Below are 21,754 nucleotides of genomic sequence, written 5' to 3'. Positions count from 1 at the left end.
GAAATACATATTTTAAATACATGCATACTGCCCATTCCTGCTTACATAAAACTGGTATGAGATGGGGAACTAGCAACATCCTTTGTTGTTGCTTTAGTAAGGATTCTGTGTTTCACCTTCTGAATAGAATTTGCCATGAGCCAAGTTAGTGTTTGTGGGCAAATATACAGATGCTTGAGACACACACGACACAAGAGATTCACTGCATGTGCAGTGTCTGATTCAGGGGGCTGCAGTATGTCATACTGAGGTCATGACTTGCACACAGAGGTGCAGAGGTAGCCACTGGAGCCAGTGACTCAAACTTACACACTCACACAGATTCGAGATAGATGACTTCTGACATCACAGAAGTAGATTCAGCAAGTTACAGCTGAATCTAAAGAAAAGAAAATTCATATACAGGAGTCTGATGGTATGGAAATCATATGCATTTAATTATTTGCATAACCTGTACATCAATGCACACAGATGATGCATATCATCAAGGAAGATCTTCATTGGGTTTTACAACACATTTGACATTCTGTGCAAAAACAACATAAGGCAATACATGTGAAAGTAATACCTTACAAAGGAAGAGACAGATATCGTCAAGAGAAAGACAAGACACAGTTAGAAAAAGAGTGTTATGGTCCCCAAACAGCTATAGATATACTTAACTTATTTAGCCAGTCAGACTTTAAGACAAGACTTTAATTTAAGATCCCCAGAGATAGCTTCACAACTTTGTGATGGAAAGTATTATTTTTTTCTTTGTGATGCATGCACTGGACCGAAGCACATCACATTATTTATGACAAGTAATTAAGAATTAATGACTTGCGTTAAACTGCATGAAAATAGGAAGTAACAGCTGAATGCCATGCTGTTATCCAGGGCCTACTTACAGCCAGCGATCACATCAGCCAGTGAGCCAAGAGAATTCATGCACAGACAGTAGACACCTATCCATCGACTTTTCCACAAGTAGACAAAATTGGCAAATGAACAATTTTCGACACCATACCATACTGATTCACCAAAGACGGCATGCCACATTTCCAAAAAAATGAATGGCAAAAGCGCCCTTTTCTGAAGGCACTCCTACAAAGTGTTTTCTTTCTTTTTTCAAATGACTGTTTTCACCAAAAGCATCCTTATCATGGCATCCTTATCATGGCTTTATAATGGTCAAGTACAGGCAAATGGAATACATTTCAGTAAGATCACAGTATTAGGGTCAGAACTACAGACAAAATATGTAGTAGAATGTTCATGTTAAAAAAGGTTTAAAGGCAGATACATAAAAACAAGAAACTAATGAAATTTAGGAATGTTAAAGAAAATATACTGCATAAGTTAGGGTCCTAATAATTGGCACTTGTGTTATTGCACCTCTTGCTTTCTAATCATACACATTAACAAAACGCTTACAAGGCATTCTTGGTAATGCTTCTGTGTTATCGTCTAGTATATCAGTACTGAATCATTATGTCTTTGAAGACATCTGAAACTCCCACAGGGTTGAAACCCCCTCCTCTCAGTCAATAGCCTCCCTCTCTTAAAATGCACTGTGTGAAAACAATGTAGACTGCAGTGTAACATCACTGTAATTGCATAGTGTTCAACTGTAATATGTTAATTACAAATGTAAAAAAAAAACTATAAAGGTACCGGTAATAGGAGAGATTGACATAGACATTGAGGAAAGACAGATAGAATAAGAGTCATGCATTAGGTTAACCGTTACTTGGGAAGAGTGGTGGCTCATTCCCTTTAGTCTTCTGACTGAGGTCGTATCCAGGCAGTAGCTCCTTCATCTGTGTAGGATGGCAGGACGGCATTGCTGGTGGCCCTGACTCGAGGCATTCAATCTTCAAAATGACATTTCTGACTGGATGGCAAGAAGTCATTACATGATGATGACGACGAGATTCTCCACCCCTCTACGAGTCCCCTCCCCATGCGATCCACGGTCCGGCTGCGGTGGCGGCGCTCACTGGTGTGCCGGCTCAAGTCCAGACCTCCATGGGCACCATGGCCTCCTTGGAACCGATGGGCGGCAGCAGGTTCTGCTCGCTAAGGAACTGAAGAGGGAACTGGACGAGGAAGCCACGGATCTTCTTGAGCTCCTCCTGGGCCCGCGCAGGATCCTCCTTGTCCAGGCCAGGCTTTGCCAGGTAGCCCTCCAGCTCAGTGATGCTGCGCACGTCACTGGACGGGAGGCTGCGGAACACCTGTAGGGGGAGGAAGAGGAGGAGACATTAGACAATGATGAAAAAATAACTCTTCTGATCAGCATTACAAAGATTTTCAAATTAAAATATACAACGTCTGAATAATCTTTGTTAGATTGCTAATTGCTAATGCTAGTTGCTCACCTTACAATTACAAAAGATACAAAACAAAACAATATTATCTAAAATAATAAGCTTTTTCTGCTGATTAATGATGGAGGCATGCACTTGCCCTTTGGTAGATGGTGGCATTGATTGCTGCTGTGGTCATCCACACTTCCTTGTAGAAGGTGTCACTGATTGGGTCAGACACATCGATACTGCTGTCTGTATTGGCCCCTAGGATCATGCTACAGAGAAGAGCAGAGAAATATTCACTGTGTTGAGATAATAAAGGCAGTGTGTGCATACATTAGAGATATATCTACTGTATCTATGACACAATGTGTCATCATGTTTCTTTAGGTTGTGTGTGCAAGTGGAAGTATGTTTGTGGTGCAGTGCATAGTTTTGTGTATGTGTAAATATTTAAAGTTCCAATTCTCCCTCTCATCGCCATAATCATGCTTAAGAAGGGGCGCCTTGCCCGAAACATCCGTGGGGCAATTAAAAAAAATAACTGAGTGCTATCCTTTATCAACAGTTCCATCTCTTCCCCCCATAGTTAAGGCACCTGAAGCACTCCTTTCTGAGGCGCAGCCCGAATGGTCCGGCCTGGTACTCCTCTCCATCCATCACTGACGTCACTGTCTCTGTGTCCTGGTAGATGACTGCCACCTCACTGTCCCTCTTCCCCAGCATACTACGGTCGTTGATGTTGGCCGAGCCTGGAGAGACAGGGACACAGGAAAAACTCAAACACACTTAAACCTTGCAAAACAAGCGGTCACAGCTCTTTGGAGTCACTGTCCAGGGTGAAGGCTGCCTGTATGGCAGTTGCAATATTTTCAGCAGAACAGCAGAGGGCGCCACAGGGTTATTTTAAGTAGAGCCGTTGAGTCGTACACCTCAAATTTGAACTCCAATTCTATGTCCCATTGCAGACCTGACATCAAGGGCGTAGGTTTGGTCTCAGCTTTGGTGGGGACACATCCCCAACTCCTGTTGTCACAATACCAACATTAGTGTTTCAATACCAATACTAAGTGAAGAATCTCAATTTCGATACTTTTGCGATTTTTTTAAAACTTGATTTGGTTTTTGTGATTTGTGAGATCATTCAGATCAGTGGCAATCATAGAATTTGATTGACCCTCCACACACACACACACACACACACACATAGAAAGTGATGCTTGTCATCAGTGTTGGGCAAGTTACTTCAAAATCGTATTATGTATTACTCATTACTGTCATTTCAAAATAATTTGTTACATTATAATATGTATCTGAATTGTAAGGCATTACACTACTATTGTATTACTTTTGAGTTACTTTCACCAAAATATCTAGAAATATGAATTTGGAATTCTAAATGCAGTTTATTATGCTCAATGCAGCTCATTGCACTTCTAATGGAGGGTGATGTGGTATAACATAATGACTGAGCTAGGCTTAAGGCTAACAACAGTAGAATGCAATAGGCACAGTGATGGCTCATGATGTAATACAAGGAACAATCATAGCCAGAATTTTGTTAAAAGCAGACCAAAGGTCAAAGTCTGGTCAATTGTGATAGAAATGCTGTAACTTTAGGCTTAGGCTTACTCATTAAAATTAACAGAGAGCCCACTACCTGTATATTGCAACCCAAAACATAGACATGTCAAGATTTCTGAAACATGTAATATGTATTTCAAATACAAAATAGTATTTTGTAATTTTTATTTTATTGGGTTGAAGGAAATGGCTCTGTATTTTGTATCAAAATACTTTTTTGGTGTGTATTTTTGTATTTTAAAAATACTATGTGAAAAACACTAAAAAAAAGTTACTACTTGATGAATAATTGGTAATTAGGCAACAATGGTTAATGTTTATCGCAATCAGCTAATGTGAGAACAGCTGTGTTCAACGACATTCACAGCTTTTCAGTGACAGCCTTTGCTTAAGCATCAGCTCTGGTCTGAAGTATAAGTATAAGTATAAATACTCTTTTGATCCCGTGAGGGAAATTTGGTCTCTGCATTTATCCCAATCTGTGAATTAGTGAAACACACTCAGCACACAGTGAACACACAGTGAGGTTGTAATGGTCACCCATTAAAATGATGTGTTTTATTTTGAGCATGTACTCATATGATTTTGAATGTTACTGCTGGTATAATAGTAATTATGTGAATCATGAACATTAGATAGGCTACCAGAAATGAAGTAAACACACGGGTATAGGACTGATTTTCACTCTGATAATGAGGAACTCCCATCAATTGGCCTGTCAATCAATGGGAGGCGTTCGTGGGACAGGGTCAAAGTTTTCTTATGTTCTGCTATCACGTTAGGTAGGGGCAGCGCGAACAGGCCTATGTGTTTGACATGTTGGACTACGTGAGTGTGGAGTATCGTCGCACGGTCTCGGATTACCCTTTTTTGTTCTAAAGGACATTGTTGGATGCTTTGCCTTTTTTTCTATATGGGGATTACTCATCTGGACGGACGTTTGCCAACAAGGACAGGCTGGTGAGACGCGGGGTTTTTAAAACCGGACCGCCGTGTCCTTCCTTATTTATTTTTTTTTGCGTTCGCGGAGAGGCTGCCACTTCGTAAAAGGACATTGTTTTGTTTTCTCGGACATTTAGTTATTCCACGGTCTTGACCTATTGAACAATATACTTGACAAATAGTTTTGTGGGTATTTTGGGGTTGCTGGCGCGATGCGCGCACTTTGTTTTGTTTATGAGTGAATGAATGGAGCGGGCTTACTGTAGATTCCCGCCGGTACAATAATTCTATAAAGCAGGGAGGTTTAACGTTTGTGTCCTTGTGTTATTCAACCGTGTTTGGTAAAACGTCCTGGGGTTATTGCTAGGACGATCCATGTTTGTATTTTTTGGTTATTTAACGCATGTCCACTACTTTGATTGCCAGCAAGTGTAATGGAATAGTCGCCCCGCACCTTTTGATGCGTATTGTAGCCCTCGCTTTCGAAAGCATTAGAGAGCGTTTGTTACAAGGTACCCACTAATCACGGCGCAGTAAGCTGCCTGCAACAACAGCGGCGCTCAGGGAGCAGTGAGGGGTTAGGTGCCTTGCTCAAGGGCACTTCAGCCGTGCCTACTGATCGGGGTTTGAACCGGCAACACTCCGGTCACAAGTCCGAAGCGCTAACCAGTAGGCCACGGCTGCCCTGAAGCACTGTGTCCTTTTGTATCCAAGCCAATTAACAGAAAAAATGTCAGATATCTCAATGAACCACAATGACATCAATAGATGGTAAGGTGTTGAGTGTGTTTGAATTCCCTTCCTTGTAGCATCCTTTTCTGCATTGCACAGTGGGGAGAAGTTCACCTTGTTTAATTAAATAACAATTATATTTCCTTATTATCTGCATACTTGAGGTTGGAGATATTAAGGCAAGTCAAGTTTCTCACATACTGGAAGTTCAAGATATACAGCCTTATGATTTTCTTATTCAGTTCTACACTGGACTTGAATTACGAAATTCGGCACAGATACACAATTATGATTTTGGCCTATTGATTATAATGTGGTTAATTGTAAGTATAAGTATATTTTAATCTCTGCATTTATCCCAATCCGTGAATTAGTGAAACACTCAGCACACAGTGAGGTGAAGCACACACTAATCCCGGCGCAGTGAGCTACCTGCAACAACAGCAGCGCTTGGGTAGCAATGAGGGGTCGGGGTTCGAATCGGCAACCCTCCGGTTACAAGTCCGAAGCGCTAACCAGTAGCCTAGGCCACGGCTGCCGAATTGAAAGCTCTGTCAGTCAAATTCAATATCAAAATGTTTTAATTTGGCCTTTTATGGGGTATGTATTGGCAGACAGCCATGGTAACTTACCGTTGTCGTTGACACACCTGCTCGCTTGACTGCCACTGCAAAGTAGCCTGTGCATTGGCATTCTCCATGCGTGTACCCTGCGTGTCAGATAACCCTGACGTTTCTTGTATTGTCGTGCTGGCTGTCGGAATGATCAGCAGTATAGTAGGCCTACAAATAAGTTCGCTAAAATATTGGTGGGGACAATTTTGTCATCTTAAAATTTTGATTAGGACTAGTCCTTAGCGTCCCACCCTAAATCTACGCCCATGCCTGACATGCCTGACTGAATCCATTAATTGTACGACCTATAGCCGGGAAAGCAGAGTTTTAAATGAAAATGGAGTTTCATGTTTAACCTCAGTGAAGTTTGAAGGAGTCAAGCAACACGAAAAAAATGTTTCTTGTTGACTTTTAAGTAAGATATGTCGATGTGACTAGGGATAGTGGGTTTTTCAAAGTGGACTTTTCCCATCCCTGTCTGTAATGGCCACAAAAAGGAGATGGCCACAGCCTCCTGAGACCGAGCAATTTAAAATACTACTACTACTACTAATAATAATAATAATAATAATAATTTATTTTGTAAAAGCGGGTCTTGATTTTAGAGAAAAAAATAAATGCAATGCATTGAATTACAGTAGGATCTTATGATATTTGAGACACTACGTAAGGGATAATGCCCATTGAAGTTAAGGGGGCACGTGCCCCCTCGGATTTTTCGGATCATAACTTTGTTCCTATTATGCTCCATATACTAGATGACCAGTCAACAGCCCTTTTCCTAAAATTGGTGTCTGTGTATGTTCCCGTAACAACTCACACGTGCATTGAGCTCGCAATGTTTTGCTTGTGTTGTTGAACTGTTACAGTTAACTTTAGGCTACAGTTTGAACAGTTGAACTGTTACAGTTACAGTTTAAACAGATACAGTCAATGGTGTTGAAGTGGTAAGTAGTCTAGCTAAGCAATAAAAAGTAGTGGAATTATTTGTAGTTGACCAGGAAATTTTGCCTTGATGATCAAATAGTTAGAACTATGGATTTGATGTTGGCCGCGAATTCAGAGCATTACGTTAACGTTAGCCTACATGGTGTCAGTATAACGTAGCCTAGGCTACTCTTACAAATATTACAAATATTTGGCAAAGTCTCCTGGTTCAATTGTTTCCAGTTTCATAAACGAGGGTGTTAGATTTGCAGTGACTACAAAATCCAACCTAATACCATTAGGCCTACCAAATGTTGGATGTTCCTCCACTTGTTCTCTTCACGTATCTGGCTGCTAATCCATGTAATGAAAAGGGATGGCCTACCCGTTCAAAAGGAGGCTTAAAGTTGCTTTATATAGGATCGCTATGACCGTGATGTAGAGGGCAAGAAAGTATAATAGTCTCTCTCGTGCTCATAACTTAGGTTATTATCACTTGCTCATGATTTGCAGATAGCAACTTACCAATGAGGTAGCCTATTGCTTACCATAATGGTCATGAAAAATATATTAGGCCTACTAGTAAAATATTCAAATATTTAGGGTTAACCTTACTCAGCACTGAAACCTGTCAAACTTCTTTCAAAAGTCCTTCATCACATAAATTAAGATTAAAATAATTTATTTTCTGAGCACCACAAAGTCAGACCTCAGCAACTTTTTTAATGTAAGATTGTTCTTAGGTCACATATCAATCAAATCATAACAACTGCAATGATACTGTTTTTAAAATCATGTGTAGTAGGCCTAAGTGTAAATGTGTGTGTCTAAACATGCTTTAATGAGCTGAATTTGAGCTTACAGTTCTTTCACCAACCTATGTGTTTTACATTAACTTACAAAATAGATACTTTAGCTTAGTCCTCAGATAGAGGATGGTTGCTGCTCTGTTAAGGTATTTCTGTCCCTCCCAAACTGCATTAAAATGGTATGTTTAAGCAGCCAGAATTTCAAAATCTCCTGGGGGAGAAATCACCGACCCCCCTCTAACAGGACTACTGTGATTACTGTGAATGTATGTGTGTGCGTGTGTATCTGTTTATGCACATGTGTGCACATGGAATGGGTTAACATGACCCCTGGAGGCAAACATACAGAAAAAATTGGTCATCCTAGGCCCTACGGTTCTCAAGATATTCACAGAAAACTGTGTCTGCCCTACCCTCCTTTCGGGGGGTGCAGTCCAGCGGGGGGGGGGGGCTACAGATCAAAACGAAAAACGATGGTTCCATGCTATCCATATGGGGTTACATGCCCACCAAGTTTCGTCTACCCCGGTCTTTCAGTGTCCCGGGAATCCTTGACGGAAATTTGGACATGCGAAAAAGAAAAAAAATCTGACTAAACCTATATGACCGCCGCTTCGCTGTTATTTGTTATTATTATTTGAACATCAGTAGTAAAAGATATCGTTTCGCCAATATATCGTTTTCAATCAAAGAGCTTGCAGACATTACATAAGTATATTTGGGAATATTTAAAAGTGTATCACTCCTTTTATGGTAAGTTCTGTAACCCTGCTTTGTGAGATCTCCTCCAGGAAGAATGAAAAAAAGTCCACTACACCAGCTCAATTAACCAATTTATTGCGACGCTTATTGCGGGCACTAGCCCTTCATCAGCCCTTCATCTCCTCCAGGACATTTATTGTGTCAGGTGTGTCCAACCATAGGTCAAGTTCAAGTTTTCTCTTCACAAAAACAGGATCAGTCAGGGAATTAGTCACGAGTGCTGGTGCTTATAACAGTCTCAACAGCACAGGATGTAATGACTGGATAATGAGCCTGCAGTATTATATTATGCTAAATTCAATTTAATTCCATTTGTGTTGAACAGAGCAGAATACTAGTTACTAATACCGAAGAAAAAGAGAAGTTTGTTTATCACACACAGAGAGGGTGAGTATAGGCCTGCCTACAAAAGACACACAAAATACCCTTCAATTAGGGGCAACATGTTCTGAGTCATATTCTTCCTCTAAAAAGGTTTTCAGTGAGTCATGTTTAATGCTGATTTACCCTGAACATAACTGGCCCTGGATCAGGCTAGGTGGGCAGTCTGTTACTATGGTGATGTGCCACACTAAAAAGAGATCTATCTAAAGGGTTAAGGTGCAAGCCCAGGTTACATTGATTTAAATCTGTAGTTTACTGAAATCTGTAGTTTGCCAGCTAAACCACTGAATGGTAAGTAAAAGTAGGGTGAGATCTGGAATATGCATGTAAAAATGTTACTGAAACTAAAGCCTGTGTATTATGCAGAATGACTAAGCACTTCTGTAATGGCTCACCAATGATGACCGTGTTATCATCAGCGATCAGCATTTTGCTGTGGACGTAGATGAGCTCAGTCACCAGTTTGCCTTCTAGTTCAGCATGCGTCCGCAGTCCACCAAACGAGATGTAATTCATCCACTGGTCCCCCACTGAAGAGAGCAAGAGAAAAAGCAATAGACAGAAAGAGACAGGAAAAAAACTGTTTTCAGTTTAAACCCACCAACAGAATCAAGAGCCAATAGCAACCACAAACACCCTTGTTTTTACAGCCATAGAAACCAGCAGCCATTCTCACGTGCTAACAAACAAACTTGAGCCTTCCTAGGAGTATTGAGTTTACATATTCGTATGGACCCTTTCCATTATCAGCATCATAGTTGGCCCCACAAGGCTTCCTTTTGAACATTCCATATGTTATCTTAATGCAGAGGAAGTAGATTGGGGCCCAAATAGAACGTTCAAGCATTGTTTTTGTTTTTATTGTTGAAAGGGTCTATACTGTATACGGTCCTTGTATTTGCTCTTCAAATGTAATGAATCGGTGAGCTGTTCAGGTGGACAAGCGCAAGAGGATGCATGCGAAGGTCACTGTATCCAGCCAATAAGCCGAGTGTGGTCTGCTTTGCGGCAGACCCGGCCACTCTGCAAGGCAACACCGCCGGGCTGCTGGATAATTCACACTCAAGCACTGCCTCAGGTTCTCAAGAGCCCATCTCAGGCCCCTCGGCAGCATGACTTAGCACCATTCCAATCCACAAGTGTGTGTGTGTTTGTTTGTGTGTGGGGGGGTGGGGGGGGCTTGAACAACTGTCGGATTTTGAATAAAAGCGTGGGTATAAAGCCGGCTACGCATGTACTTACATGTTGCCTTTAGCAGTTGCCTGTGTAACAAACTCCAATTGTTATTTTGCATGATTTGTACACTGAGTCAGGGGTAAGCCATGCTGGTTTTACGGGTGGTGGTAAAAGGTTGCCAAACCAGCACTTCCTGTTTCACTGCTCCTCCTGTGCACACAATAATGACGTGGGCACAGGCCTGAAACTCAAATCAGAGGCCCTGCTGTGTTGACTTGAGGTGAGGTCGAATCCCTCATGCCATTAACTTAGCACAGCTGGTCTTAGATCAGGGTGGACTTGGAGACCTTGCTTGAGGGCGAGCCACAGGAACCACAAATACGCACAGGGAGTTTTCTGAGCGTACAGATCAACAAAAACGACTCAAACTAACGATGGGTTTGGCCAAAACACTTGTGGCTTTTACTTACTATCTCTCCGCAGCTGCGAGATGATGGAGCAGTCCCCTCGATTCATAGTTCTGAAAGAGAGAACCAACAACACGACTGAAACAGAGAACCAAGAACATCAGTAACAACTGAGGACTGAAACTTTCCTTCTACTTCAAAATTGAGAAGTAGTAATAGTCCTAATAGTCATATTATATTTACTGTGAAACACATACATGCACACACACACACGAGAAACAATGTAAAAATGAATATAGACCTGAAATGCCTGAAGACAAAGGCAACACCAAACCATGGGAACACAGTCAGCAAACTGACCTTAAAAACCCTGCCTATTTTGGGATGATTGTCGTTTCTATCTCCCTATCTAATATCTCTTTATCTCGCCTCCCTAATGAAATTTCCTCTGTTTCAGTGGCTTGAAGCTTCCTGAAGGGGTTTGGCTTGAAATGATTCATCTCTGACGGGGAAGTGTCTCATAGTACAATCCATCAGTCTTCTGCAACAAAGGTGCCGACTGGCCAGCTCACCTGTAGTTGAAGTGCATGACGGCCTGGATAGCACTGCCACCACCGGTGTTGATGTCCCCCTCAAACCCAGGCAGAAGAGGGGTGACAACGTAGACACGGTACTTCTTGTTCTCCCTGGAGATAGGGAGATAGGGAGATAGAGAGAGAGAGTGTGTGAGTGTGTGTGTGTGTGTGAGAGAGAGTGAGTGAGTGCATGTGAGTGAGTGTGTGTGAGTGAGTGTGTGTGTGCGTGCGAGAGAGAGAGAGAGAAATGAAATAACAGAGAAGGAGAATGGTCATGTTAGAGAGAGAGCAATCAAGAAGCAGATAAGAATGAGAAAGAAAAACATCAGGAGGGACACAAATGGGGATATCAAAACAGCTCAGTGTTTTTATTACACACAGCATATTATTTTCACTCTTGCAAAAAATTACATAAAAAACATCAACCTTAAAAAGCAAGGAATTCTAAAGAAAACAGCCCATGCCATCTGGAGCCAGTCCACATATGGTGGTGGTTAAGCAGTCAGCATGTGCAGCATAGTGTGTGTGTGTGTGTATGTATATGTGTGTGTGTGTGTGTGTGTGTGTTGGGTGGGGGTACGCTGTTTTGAAGCAAATGCTTAGAAACAGCACAAATATAGGTTGTCTATTGAATTGGCAAGTGGCATTATACTTAGCATGCCCCAATGAAGGGTTCCTGACTTTTATTAAAGCCTGCCAGTGCCAATTACAGTGCAGATTTATGGTACTGATAACCATGTTATTTTCCTTCTGTGTCCACAGTATGGTGGCAGCACACCAGGGGCCTATTAAAGTAAGGCATGTAATAAGGTATATGGACATCATGAAGAAAGGGACTCACTTGTAAGCTTTGATGATTCTCTCAGCAATAGCATCTCCGATCTTGTTGTACACATGCTTGTTGTCTGCACAGCTTATAAAGAACTGATTCTGGAAGCCAACAAAACAAAGTAAGGATGTTAAGGATGTTTGTCGTACCCAGTGTAGACACTACTTTCATGTTCTGCTTGCCTCTTGGTAGAAAAGGAAAGCACCACTTCCAAGTTATTGTGCAGAAACCACAGGGGGAAGTGAACATCGAGAGATTCTGATCTGGTGTTTTATGATAAGTATAGTGGGTACCTCTATGTAGACATAGTGTTGGCTATTCTGGATCACATGGACGTAGGCATTGTGGATGGACTCCTCGTGGTACTTAATACCAACAGACCAATCACATGCCGATCGCAGAACCTGAGACAAGACAGTTTAAAGGATTTAAGAGTTTGGACTGGTAGCATTAGAGTCAACAAAAACATTGAGGGGGTGCCTCCTTCAACTCCGACCCAGCTTCACATTGCCTGTCTGTAAAGTGGCACAGACAGTCTGACTGACAGTACTTATATGTTAAGTGACAACGTATGCAGGACTCAATGTGACTCAATGTGAATTACAGGACTCCCTTACCTGTACTTTTGTCTTGGTGCAGTTGGGAACCTGGTATCTGATCTCATTGGCAGTGGTGTGAGACTTGGGTAGCAGGTATGGGTAAGACAGAGACCTGTACTTAGGCTTCATAAGCTGGAGGAAAAATACAGACAGACTGTTGCCAAACAACTTTAAAAATGATACCCTCCTTTTAAAGACCAACGCTGTAACTGTGCCATGAAATACAACTCGACTATCGAAGCAATATCTATTTATAAGCTAGAGAACAGAGTTGTTGCAGGGTCTAGTTACAGAAATATGCAGTGGAAATCTATTTCTTCCACAGTGTGCCTCACCTTGGTGAAGTTCCAGCGCTGGATGAAGTGTCTGGCGACGTCTCTGGCTGCCCTCCCATGGACCACTGAGGCAATGTCATGCCAAGGCATTCTGGGAGTTGTATGCCTGTCAATGAAGTCTGTGCAAGGCGAAAATGATTACATTGTATTTCCAGAAAAGGACTTACTTCTTTCATGTGTTCTATCCACTGATTGGTTTTGACAAAGAAACTGTAGTAAACCACTTTAGATGATTAGAATTGAAAGCGGCTCACCATCAAATGGCTTCTCGAGCTGGATCCAGTCCTTGTGGACAAAGTTGCAGTAGTCCTTTCCATGCCAGAAGCGGGTATTACCAAGGAGCCCCACAACATCAGCCTGCATGTTCTGGGCAGACTCTGCCCCTACGGAAAATGAGACACAAAGCAAACAGCACATACTTATGACCTGAACAATGGAGGCAGACTCCACCAAGCAGCCCAACTGGCAGGGCCAGAAATGCCCTAATCAAAACAAGATTACGAGCAGCTTTCAGGGGAAAAGCTCCGTGGCACTGGGAAGAGCTGGGATAACAGACATTTAAGTCACCTTGACCTTGAGAGGGTGGAGACAGGGAGACCAGAAACTACTTTAAAAAGTAACATTCAGGAGAGTTTTGTCTTTTTGAGAGACAAGTTTTGCAAAATGGCCATGAAGCATGAAGTCACATCCATTGTAGACTAAAATTAGAAAGCCATTTGCCCAATCACAGATCCAATTAGTCGTTTTTGCCTTCATATCTCTGGTAGTTTCCTGTTTCCTATCTCTGCTAGTCTCCATCACATCCTTTCAGGACATAGGAATTCTAGCATGCAAAGCTAAGGTGCCCACATCAATGGCCCTGCTGTGCAAGGGGTTAGTACAGGAAGCCAGAGTGCCCTGTTGCGGTTACACTCAATAGAGTTTTCCCATCAGGACTCTGGCTGCTTGTAGTACACCATCCCTGGAGACCGGGTGCATGTGCAGTATTTCAGGGCTGCCTTTGACAATAACAACAGTAATAATAAGGGTCTTATTCTTGTTGAAACTCTTCATTTGTCAAAGGGATGAGTGCCACGAAACACACACACACACACACAGAGTGGTTCTCCAAAAATAGGCCTCCCTGTGACTGTGTTAAAACAGTGGTTCTCTCCAAAGCTGATGCTGTGCTCCTGTCAAGGCAAATTATTATTTTTTCATGATCATATCAAACTAATGGCCAAAAATTAGATAACCCTTTCATTAGAATTTTGTAAAGCTTAAGCATAGGCAGATGCACACATACACACACTTGTGCACGTGCATACACACACACACAGCTTAACTAAACCAGCGCAAGGCTGAGAGCCACAGTTTCCGCAATGGATCAATGTGAGATGCTGCCCCTCCTCCTATTCATTGATATTCAGAAGAAAAGAGTAGGAAAGGTACTCCAAAGGCAGGCCACACAAAGAAAAACCACCATTATTCAAAGACACTTTTGTTTGTGCAGAAACACCTGTTCACCACACACAAGTGTTTTTGACCTAATGGAGCACAGAAGCCGGGCTCACACAGGGCCCTACCCTCAAGCCCCTTCAACCAATCCTGAACCTCACTCACCCGGCAGTGATGGACCAGAAGGTGAGGCCACCTTCAACTCCATCCATCTACCTGGTATCAAATTGTGTTCGCTGGATATGCTGTTAGACCAACCTGTGAGAGAGGTTAGCCATTTATAATACCCTCACAGCTATGAGCCATGGAACTCTACACAAAATACTATAATGCTGGCTCCTTCTGATGACTTCCTTTCCTGACTCAACGTCTTGTGTTTGGGGGTTCTTCAGTAAACAGCTATGACGAGGTTGTGCTGAGATAAAGGTGGATATGATGTGTCTGTAGTAGGGAGTCAATCGCTATCTTCTAATGACCGCTATGATTTAATGCTTTTGTGGAAGCACAGGAACTAGTTCCTTATTAGGGAGTTAACATCTTGGCTAACACATTAAGGAGGATTCTGGGGTTAAGACCTCAATCAATATTACAAATCATGAGCTAATGCGTCACAGCAGTTAAGGACGTTTCTCTAGAACAACTGACTAACAATGACCCATCATCTCATTGGGTCAAATGGGTATTACAAAAGGCTATGAGATCGAGTTTAGCATTCTGACCCCAGAGCTGGTTAGTTCAGCATAGCGTTGTTAGTAAAAAAAAAGGCACACTGTTAACAAATAGCTTAAGCAGTATAAAAAGCACAAGTGAGAACATTCTGTAGTTAGATGTTAGTCCAAAGTTGCACCTTTAACCCTCCCAGTCAGAGTCACCACTGCCCAACTCCCCTTCCTCCCACTCTATACCCATCCACTGCATTTGATTAGCACAGCAATACATATAAAAAATACAAACATTAAATATACAAAATTAAATATACAAAATTACATATTGCCCAATTTAACACCATAGTCAACTGACCACCTCTTTCACACGAGTCTGTACATGTTAACAGATGTCGTTACAAGTCAGAACACAAGTCTGTTGGTCTGAGAGAGGATGTGCGTGAGGAGGACTTACCCTCCTCGCTGTCGATAGTGCTGACGCTGTCGGCGTGGGTCAGGCCGCGCTTGTGCAGGTGGCGGCGGATGCTGAAGCGGGGCTTGTGGCCACGGCCCTGGCCCTTCAGCTTGGGCTGGTCCAGCGAGTCAGCCGGCAGGACTCCCTTACCGTTGCTGGTAGCTGGGCATTTTGCTAGTGAGGCCATGGTGGGAGACGCCTCAGTTTCTGCCTGTTAAACAGACAAGAGGGCAGTATAACTGTAAGAAAACTGACACAATGACTGGTAGTATGGCACAGAAAAGTGTGTATACCATATGTTCACAGAGACTTTTTATACTTTTATGCAGTCACAGCACTACAATGGAAGCCAAATGGTTGGAATATACTGTATAAAGCTTTTTTGGCCGTCAAAAACCACTGATACTTTAACTTTTATGTTCTGCATTCTTTAAGTTTCTGTGTGTTTCTTATAAAGACAAATTGAGGCTTCTCTCTTTTATACAGACCACAAGATTTTAGTGTGTTGAGTTGACAAACAGTAAAAAGGAATGCAACAAAATAAGGAATGTGTGGTTTCTTCTCGCCACCTCTGCATTCTGCATAGCTCGGGTGACGCTCCCGACGTCAGTCAGGCGATGTTCGCAGTCATCCCAGCGGCCATATGCCAGGTCAATGCCTCCCACAAAAGCCACAGACTGGTCAATGACTATGATCTTCTCGTGGTGAGCCCACAGGTAGACAGAGGAGGACACGTGGTCTGGGTGCCTCATCACCTGCACACACAGATAGATCGACAGAGTTTCGGCTTTAGGTTTATGAGTTTATTTGACAGGGGCCATGTAGGCTACAGTCAGAGCCGGACAGTAACAGAGTACATTTACTTGAGTATAGTACTTGAGTACAATTTTGAGGGATCTGTACTTTACTCGAGTATCATTTTTGGGGAGTACTTATGACTTTACTCAAGTACAATTGACAGGCAAATATTGTACTCTTTACTCCACTACATTTCTATCCATAACCGTGAGTACCAGTTACTTCTTCTAAAAAAAAAAAAGGAAAAAAGAAAATTCTCAGAAACCCTGAATTTGTTGTTTCCCTCTCAAACGTGATTGGATTGTGCAGGCGGCACTGATTGGGACAGCCTATCAGCAATCACCTTCAGCTTTCCGCCAAAGTCAACTCCATGGTCAGATTTAGATAAGAGACGAAACCATGGACGAAACAATGGATGAAGACGCAGCAGGTCCATCCCGAATGTGCCAACCTGTGGCCCCACCTCGCCAGACTATTTCAACTTTCTGAACAAGTTAATGATAGTTTTCACTTTAAGTGTTTCAATTACAAAATAGTATTCTGTATTTGAAATACGTATTTTAAATACATGTATTAGAAATACTGCCCATCCCTGGCAACATGGTAAAAAGATGAAAATGACTTGATTTTACTTTCAATTCCTTTTACATTCTCCAAGGTATTAACATTTGTGGTATTAACATTCCTCCATGTAGGACGTTTCTGTACATAAATGTAAGCAATGTGGCAGTAGTAATGCAATATTTCGAAAATGTACTCTTGTACTCTTGATACTCAAGTACTTTTAAAAACAAGTACTTCAGTACTTTTACTTAAGTAGGCATCTGACTGTTGTACTTTTACTTGTACTTGAGTAAAATTGAGCAAAGCGTATCTGTACTTTTACTCAAGTAATAAAGCTGTGTACTCTGTCCGCCTCTGGCTACAGTACAGGTTAAGACAGGGAGACAGACAGATAAACATTAGACAGCCTCAGCAACGTTACATAAAACAACAGTCACAGTGGTTGTCTATTAATGCACAGATAGATATAATCACGTTCAATGTACACATTAGATAGCAGTAGACAAACTGTTGAGCTATTTTGTCTCCATTGACCTAATTATGCCTTCATGTGTCCCCATTTCCACATCACCCTTTTCCATTTCAGTCTGCTTCATTTACTTTCCTTCGGTCACAGTCTCACACCCTTTTCCACACCCTTCTGTCTGTGTATAATCATGTGAAGATGCATGTGGGTCAACCTTCGGCGGCTACACCCTGACTAGAAGTTTGACAGACAGCTACCAGTTGTTGATGTTTGCTCTTGCTGATGGGTATGCGGAATGTTTGACGAGGAAAGGCAGTACCAAATGGGAAGAATGTGCCAAATCTCTCTCTCGCTCGCTCGCTCGCGCTCTCTCTCTCATTATTTTCACTGTTGATATCATATTGTTGTTACTACTAATATGCTTAATGTATTGTGAGCCACTTTGGACAAAAGTCTCTGCCAAATACCATAAACAGGAATATAAATACACAAAACTGTAATGTGACACCTCGGAGTACAGAAATGTTTACATTGCCAATCCAAACCCACATGTCATGCATTACAATGCAGTTCTCAAGTTTCAATTTGTCCTTCTACCTTGACATTTGGGTGAAGGTGCATAAGTGTCCTTTTGCTGTATTCACTGTTGATGCCCAGGGCCAGCTCCACCTCTTTGTACAACATCACGAAAATCCTCACGCCTTGTTGCTGCACAACCATAAGACATTCATAAATTTTACAGTGGGGGTTAACACACACACACACACACACACACACAATCAGGGCTATAAATCTAACAAATGGACAATAGTGGCATTTTAATGGTGCGGAGAGATAGGAGAAGAGACTGACTCACTGCTCTACGTTTTAAAATGCAGTCCAGGCGCCAGTAGTTGCCCTCGACGACAGGCCTTTTCAGGAAGATCTCCGGGCTGAGCCTAAAGGCATAAACACGTGTCAACAATAATTCTGCTCATTCATCGGCACAACAATATTTATAATTTATACTTTCCTGTTACTGTATGCATGTGCTTGTGGGTGGGGTTGGGTGATACTGTAAGCTCTGCTCAAAGTGCACCAACCCCACTGCAGTGAAGTAAAACAAATACACTTAACATGCACCTATAAGGTATGCATACAAGTAAGTGTTATAGCTGCACACAGTTTGATTTTTAGTCGTCTGTGGGGGTGTGCATTCACACCTCATATATGCCGATCTGTTATACCTTAATGAAAACATTCTGCTTAATCTGACTAGGGCAGAACACAAATGGTTAATGCCTGCTGAGGCGATATTGGCAAGCATTAAATAATATTACTGAACCACACGTGGTGCAGAAAATAGGCCACAGCCAATAACAAGAATAGGCAAGCTGATCTGATTGCCAGTCATTATTCAGTCATTTCCGAGTACCTAAGTCATTTCATAATGTGCAGGGCACTGAGGCAGAACACTTACACCACTACAAAGAGGTTTTGAGCATTCTGACATACAAACAAGTGTGTGATTTGGTTCTTTTTTTGTTGTGAGTTTGATTGTAATTTTGCTTTGCCCTGTACAGAATCTCCCCTCTCTGCCCTGTCTCTCACACGCTAGACAGCATGGAACACATCCAGCCAACCAAATCATTTCCTCTCTTTTGTGTCTCTCTTCCTGGGTTGTGGGTCTGCCATGCTTTACTTAACGAGTCTCTTCCTGCTTCCTCACTCTCGGTCATAGACAGTATACGCATTGGAATGCTTGCCTAAGGTCGAACTCAGTTACTGATTTCCATTATAACGGGGAGAAACAAAGCTCTGCTCTCTGTGTTTGTGCAACTCGGAGTTTTAATCATTGCTGGTGCCCTTTTTCAGCTCCAGCTGGTTTTCACTTTGTGTCAAATTACAAAGCAAATCGATTCCACAAGGTCTTCAAAGGTCTGCAGAGTCTCTCAGCATTCTAATTGTTGCACACTGCAACGGTTAGATGCGGTGCTGAGAAACCGTTGGCATGACACCAACATTCCTTCACAATAGCATTTCTGCAACAGAATTACTCTGCATACTAACCACCAGTCAGTGATGAAGATCTCTTCTTTTGCTTCCTCTAGTGCATTAGCCACATCCTCCATGTAGGTCTTCCCATTGACATACCTGTAAAAAGCAGAGCAAAAACATTTGATACCTCCACAATGCTTTTGTTTTTAATGATGAAACAGAGTCTGTCATTGACTTGCTATCATTCTCAGAGGACAGTTTGAAGGCACAGCAGCAGGACCCACTGAGCCTATGTGAAGAGCCCGAAGACAGACTCTCTCATGCAGACACTATCACATTCCTCCACAGGGTCACGCGGAAGATCAAAGCTAGCGTTTCACTTTTCCCCCACCGTGCGTTCTCTCTCATGTTACCCCAGCGAAACAGGGCCCTCGCCGACCAGGACACTCGAGGCCACTGCTGATGCCCAGCCCTGATCACCTACGCTATGCTGGCAGCATGCGGGTGGAGAGAAGAGGAGAGAGCTGGAGGTGAGGATAGGGGGGGGGGGGGGGGGGGGGGGGGGGGTTGCTCACCACTTGGATGGGATGTCCACCTGCTCCTGGGCGAAGGAGCCAAAGCGCTGGTCGGTGAGGAAGGCGCTGCCGTACTTTTGAACAAAGTCCTCGATGGCCTGCCCCCACCAGCGGGCGTGACGGTAGCTGTTGCACTTCAGCACCAAAGTCCTGCAGGGGGCAGTCAGCAGAGAGAGGGTCAGGAGGGAGCACTCGGGAGTTCAAACTACTGTACACAAACTACAATTCCTCATTAGGGCCCGGGCACCAGAGGTGCAGCCCTATTGTTCTTTGAGTTTCGATGATCACACATGACTAAGGGTGTGACCATAAAGCTTTACAATGCACCTTTAAAGGCTATGATAGGAAGTGAAGCATCTGCCTAATCTGAACAAACAAGCAAGATGCAAAATGGCTTGCAACTGACCTGTTTAGATTGTCGATGCGCACCCCGTGCTTAGTCTCTGTGTCTTTGGAGTCCATTTTGATCGAGAACTCTTTGTCCACCAGCATGACAAAGGAGATGGCCCCTGAGTCTGGCTTCATGTACACCAGAAATGAGTCTTTCACAACCAGCCACCTGCAGGAGAGCCCAACCAAACATCAGCCCACAAGTGAGGAAAAACATTCTGCTACAGCACACAAACAGCTGCCTGCACGCTATGTAGCATTAGCAGCATATGCTAGCAGCACTATAATAATCAGCTGTGCTGTAAGGGCCAGCTGCTGAGAATTGTGCTTATCCCAACAGCGAGAATCACTTGGAAGAAGGCCCAAGATTTCTGAAGGAGGATAAAACATTTGTACACAAATGTTTAAAATGTACACAACCCACCAAATGGACACATCGTCTAGCTATGCAGGTACGCTTTCATGACCAGTGTAAAGACATACAGTATACAGCTCTGGACTTTAAGTGGCTGTTTCATGATGAAAGAAAAAAAAACAGCTGTACTGACCGTTTGGACCAGCGGTAGCACATTTTACTGTGGCCACAACAGTTGAGCCCAGGGATCCGGTGACCGCCGGACCGCTTGTAAACAAAGCCCTCCCTGCGAAAACAAGATGGCAGAGGTCAACTGCACGTGGAATATATTTCCCTGTGAATGACGGGGTAGAAATCTTCACTTGTATTATGGGTTATGCATTTCTTCAAAAAGTTGACATAAATAATGAATCACATAGTAATTCTGTAATACACTTGATAGTTATGCATGAAGAGATTTCTTACAAGCCTTTTGCTCCCAAATCATGAATGAAGGACAGCTGGCTCACATCAATGAACTCTGTCTACAAAGTGAAATAAATATAGTCACAGATCAAGATATATCTTGATGACACGCTGATAACTGATTATAAAAACACATTCAAAAATCTTACTGTAGCATGGTAGCTTCTGTACATTGGCATTTTCAGCAGCTTATTCAAGTAATCTTCCAGTTGTTTCTGAAAGAAGACAACAAAAAAATCACTCCGTTTATATTTTCTATCTCTTTCTGGATGAATGACATGGGCAAAATCCAATCAGGAGAGAGACTGACCCTTCTACTGGACACCTGCTCCTCCCTGGCCAGGTCCTCCCCACCCCCTCGTGGCAGACTGGGCATCTGACGTGCCAAGTTCCTGTTTATAGTCTGCCGACGTTCTGTGTGACTGAGCAGAGAAGGAAATTACATAAGTCACTAAATGCACTATGCAACAGATAATTAAAACTACTATGTAAGTACAAGAGGTAAAAGATATTTGTCACTAAGGAAGACCTAAAACAGCAAAAAAACGAAAATAGATGTCAGCAACTTTAGTCAGGTTTAATAGATATCCGTTATTAGTGAGTCGAATAAAGATAAAGTTACAGTAAAGAGATAGGACA

General features: G+C 42.5%; 1 protein-coding gene and 2 long non-coding RNA genes across 5 annotated transcripts in view; 1 reads left to right on the top strand and 2 right to left on the bottom strand.

Annotated features, from left to right (window-relative positions):
• Positions 1 to 415: 415 nt before the first annotated feature.
• pld1b (phospholipase D1b) overlaps positions 416 to 21,754 on the bottom strand; it is a 37,026-nt gene continuing 15,687 nt past the window's right edge. For 2 of the 3 annotated variants that reach the window (XM_042068472.1, XM_042068470.1), the window contains exons 5-27: positions 21,426 to 21,537; positions 21,265 to 21,330; positions 21,116 to 21,174; positions 20,844 to 20,936; positions 20,312 to 20,464; positions 19,906 to 20,055; positions 19,403 to 19,486; positions 18,210 to 18,291; positions 17,951 to 18,061; positions 16,095 to 16,280; positions 15,526 to 15,736; positions 14,572 to 14,664; positions 13,224 to 13,352; positions 12,970 to 13,088; positions 12,653 to 12,766; positions 12,329 to 12,439; positions 12,048 to 12,136; positions 11,204 to 11,317; positions 10,695 to 10,744; positions 9,444 to 9,578; positions 2,893 to 3,046; positions 2,452 to 2,569; positions 416 to 2,219 (exon numbers count right to left, since the gene is read on the bottom strand). In XM_042068472.1, the coding sequence (XP_041924406.1) occupies positions 1,995 to 2,219; positions 2,452 to 2,569; positions 2,893 to 3,046; positions 9,444 to 9,578; positions 10,695 to 10,744; positions 11,204 to 11,317; positions 12,048 to 12,136; positions 12,329 to 12,439; positions 12,653 to 12,766; positions 12,970 to 13,088; positions 13,224 to 13,352; positions 14,572 to 14,664; positions 15,526 to 15,736; positions 16,095 to 16,280; positions 17,951 to 18,061; positions 18,210 to 18,291; positions 19,403 to 19,486; positions 19,906 to 20,055; positions 20,312 to 20,464; positions 20,844 to 20,936; positions 21,116 to 21,174; positions 21,265 to 21,330; positions 21,426 to 21,537 (2,758 nt within the window). In that variant the 3' untranslated portion in view covers positions 416 to 1,994. The remainder of the gene's footprint in view (positions 2,220 to 2,451; positions 2,570 to 2,892; positions 3,047 to 9,443; positions 9,579 to 10,694; positions 10,745 to 11,203; positions 11,318 to 12,047; positions 12,137 to 12,328; positions 12,440 to 12,652; positions 12,767 to 12,969; positions 13,089 to 13,223; positions 13,353 to 14,571; positions 14,665 to 15,525; positions 15,737 to 16,094; positions 16,281 to 17,950; positions 18,062 to 18,209; positions 18,292 to 19,402; positions 19,487 to 19,905; positions 20,056 to 20,311; positions 20,465 to 20,843; positions 20,937 to 21,115; positions 21,175 to 21,264; positions 21,331 to 21,425; positions 21,538 to 21,754) is intronic. The other variant, XM_042068473.1, reaches the window with a different exon arrangement.
• Positions 7,081 to 11,195, top strand: LOC121688706. The gene is made up of 3 exons (XR_006024666.1): positions 7,081 to 7,113; positions 8,990 to 9,051; positions 11,089 to 11,195. It is a non-coding gene; the product is annotated as an uncharacterized LOC121688706 (long non-coding RNA).
• Positions 8,724 to 9,437, bottom strand: LOC121688707. The gene is made up of 2 exons (XR_006024667.1): positions 9,172 to 9,437; positions 8,724 to 9,067 (listed from the first exon to the last, which is right to left on the bottom strand). It is a non-coding gene; the product is annotated as an uncharacterized LOC121688707 (long non-coding RNA).

Source organism: Alosa sapidissima, chromosome 17 (genome assembly GCF_018492685.1).
Source record: "Alosa sapidissima isolate fAloSap1 chromosome 17, fAloSap1.pri, whole genome shotgun sequence".
NCBI lineage: Eukaryota > Metazoa > Chordata > Actinopteri > Clupeiformes > Clupeidae > Alosa > Alosa sapidissima.
This window is presented reverse-complemented; position numbering and strand designations above follow the sequence as displayed.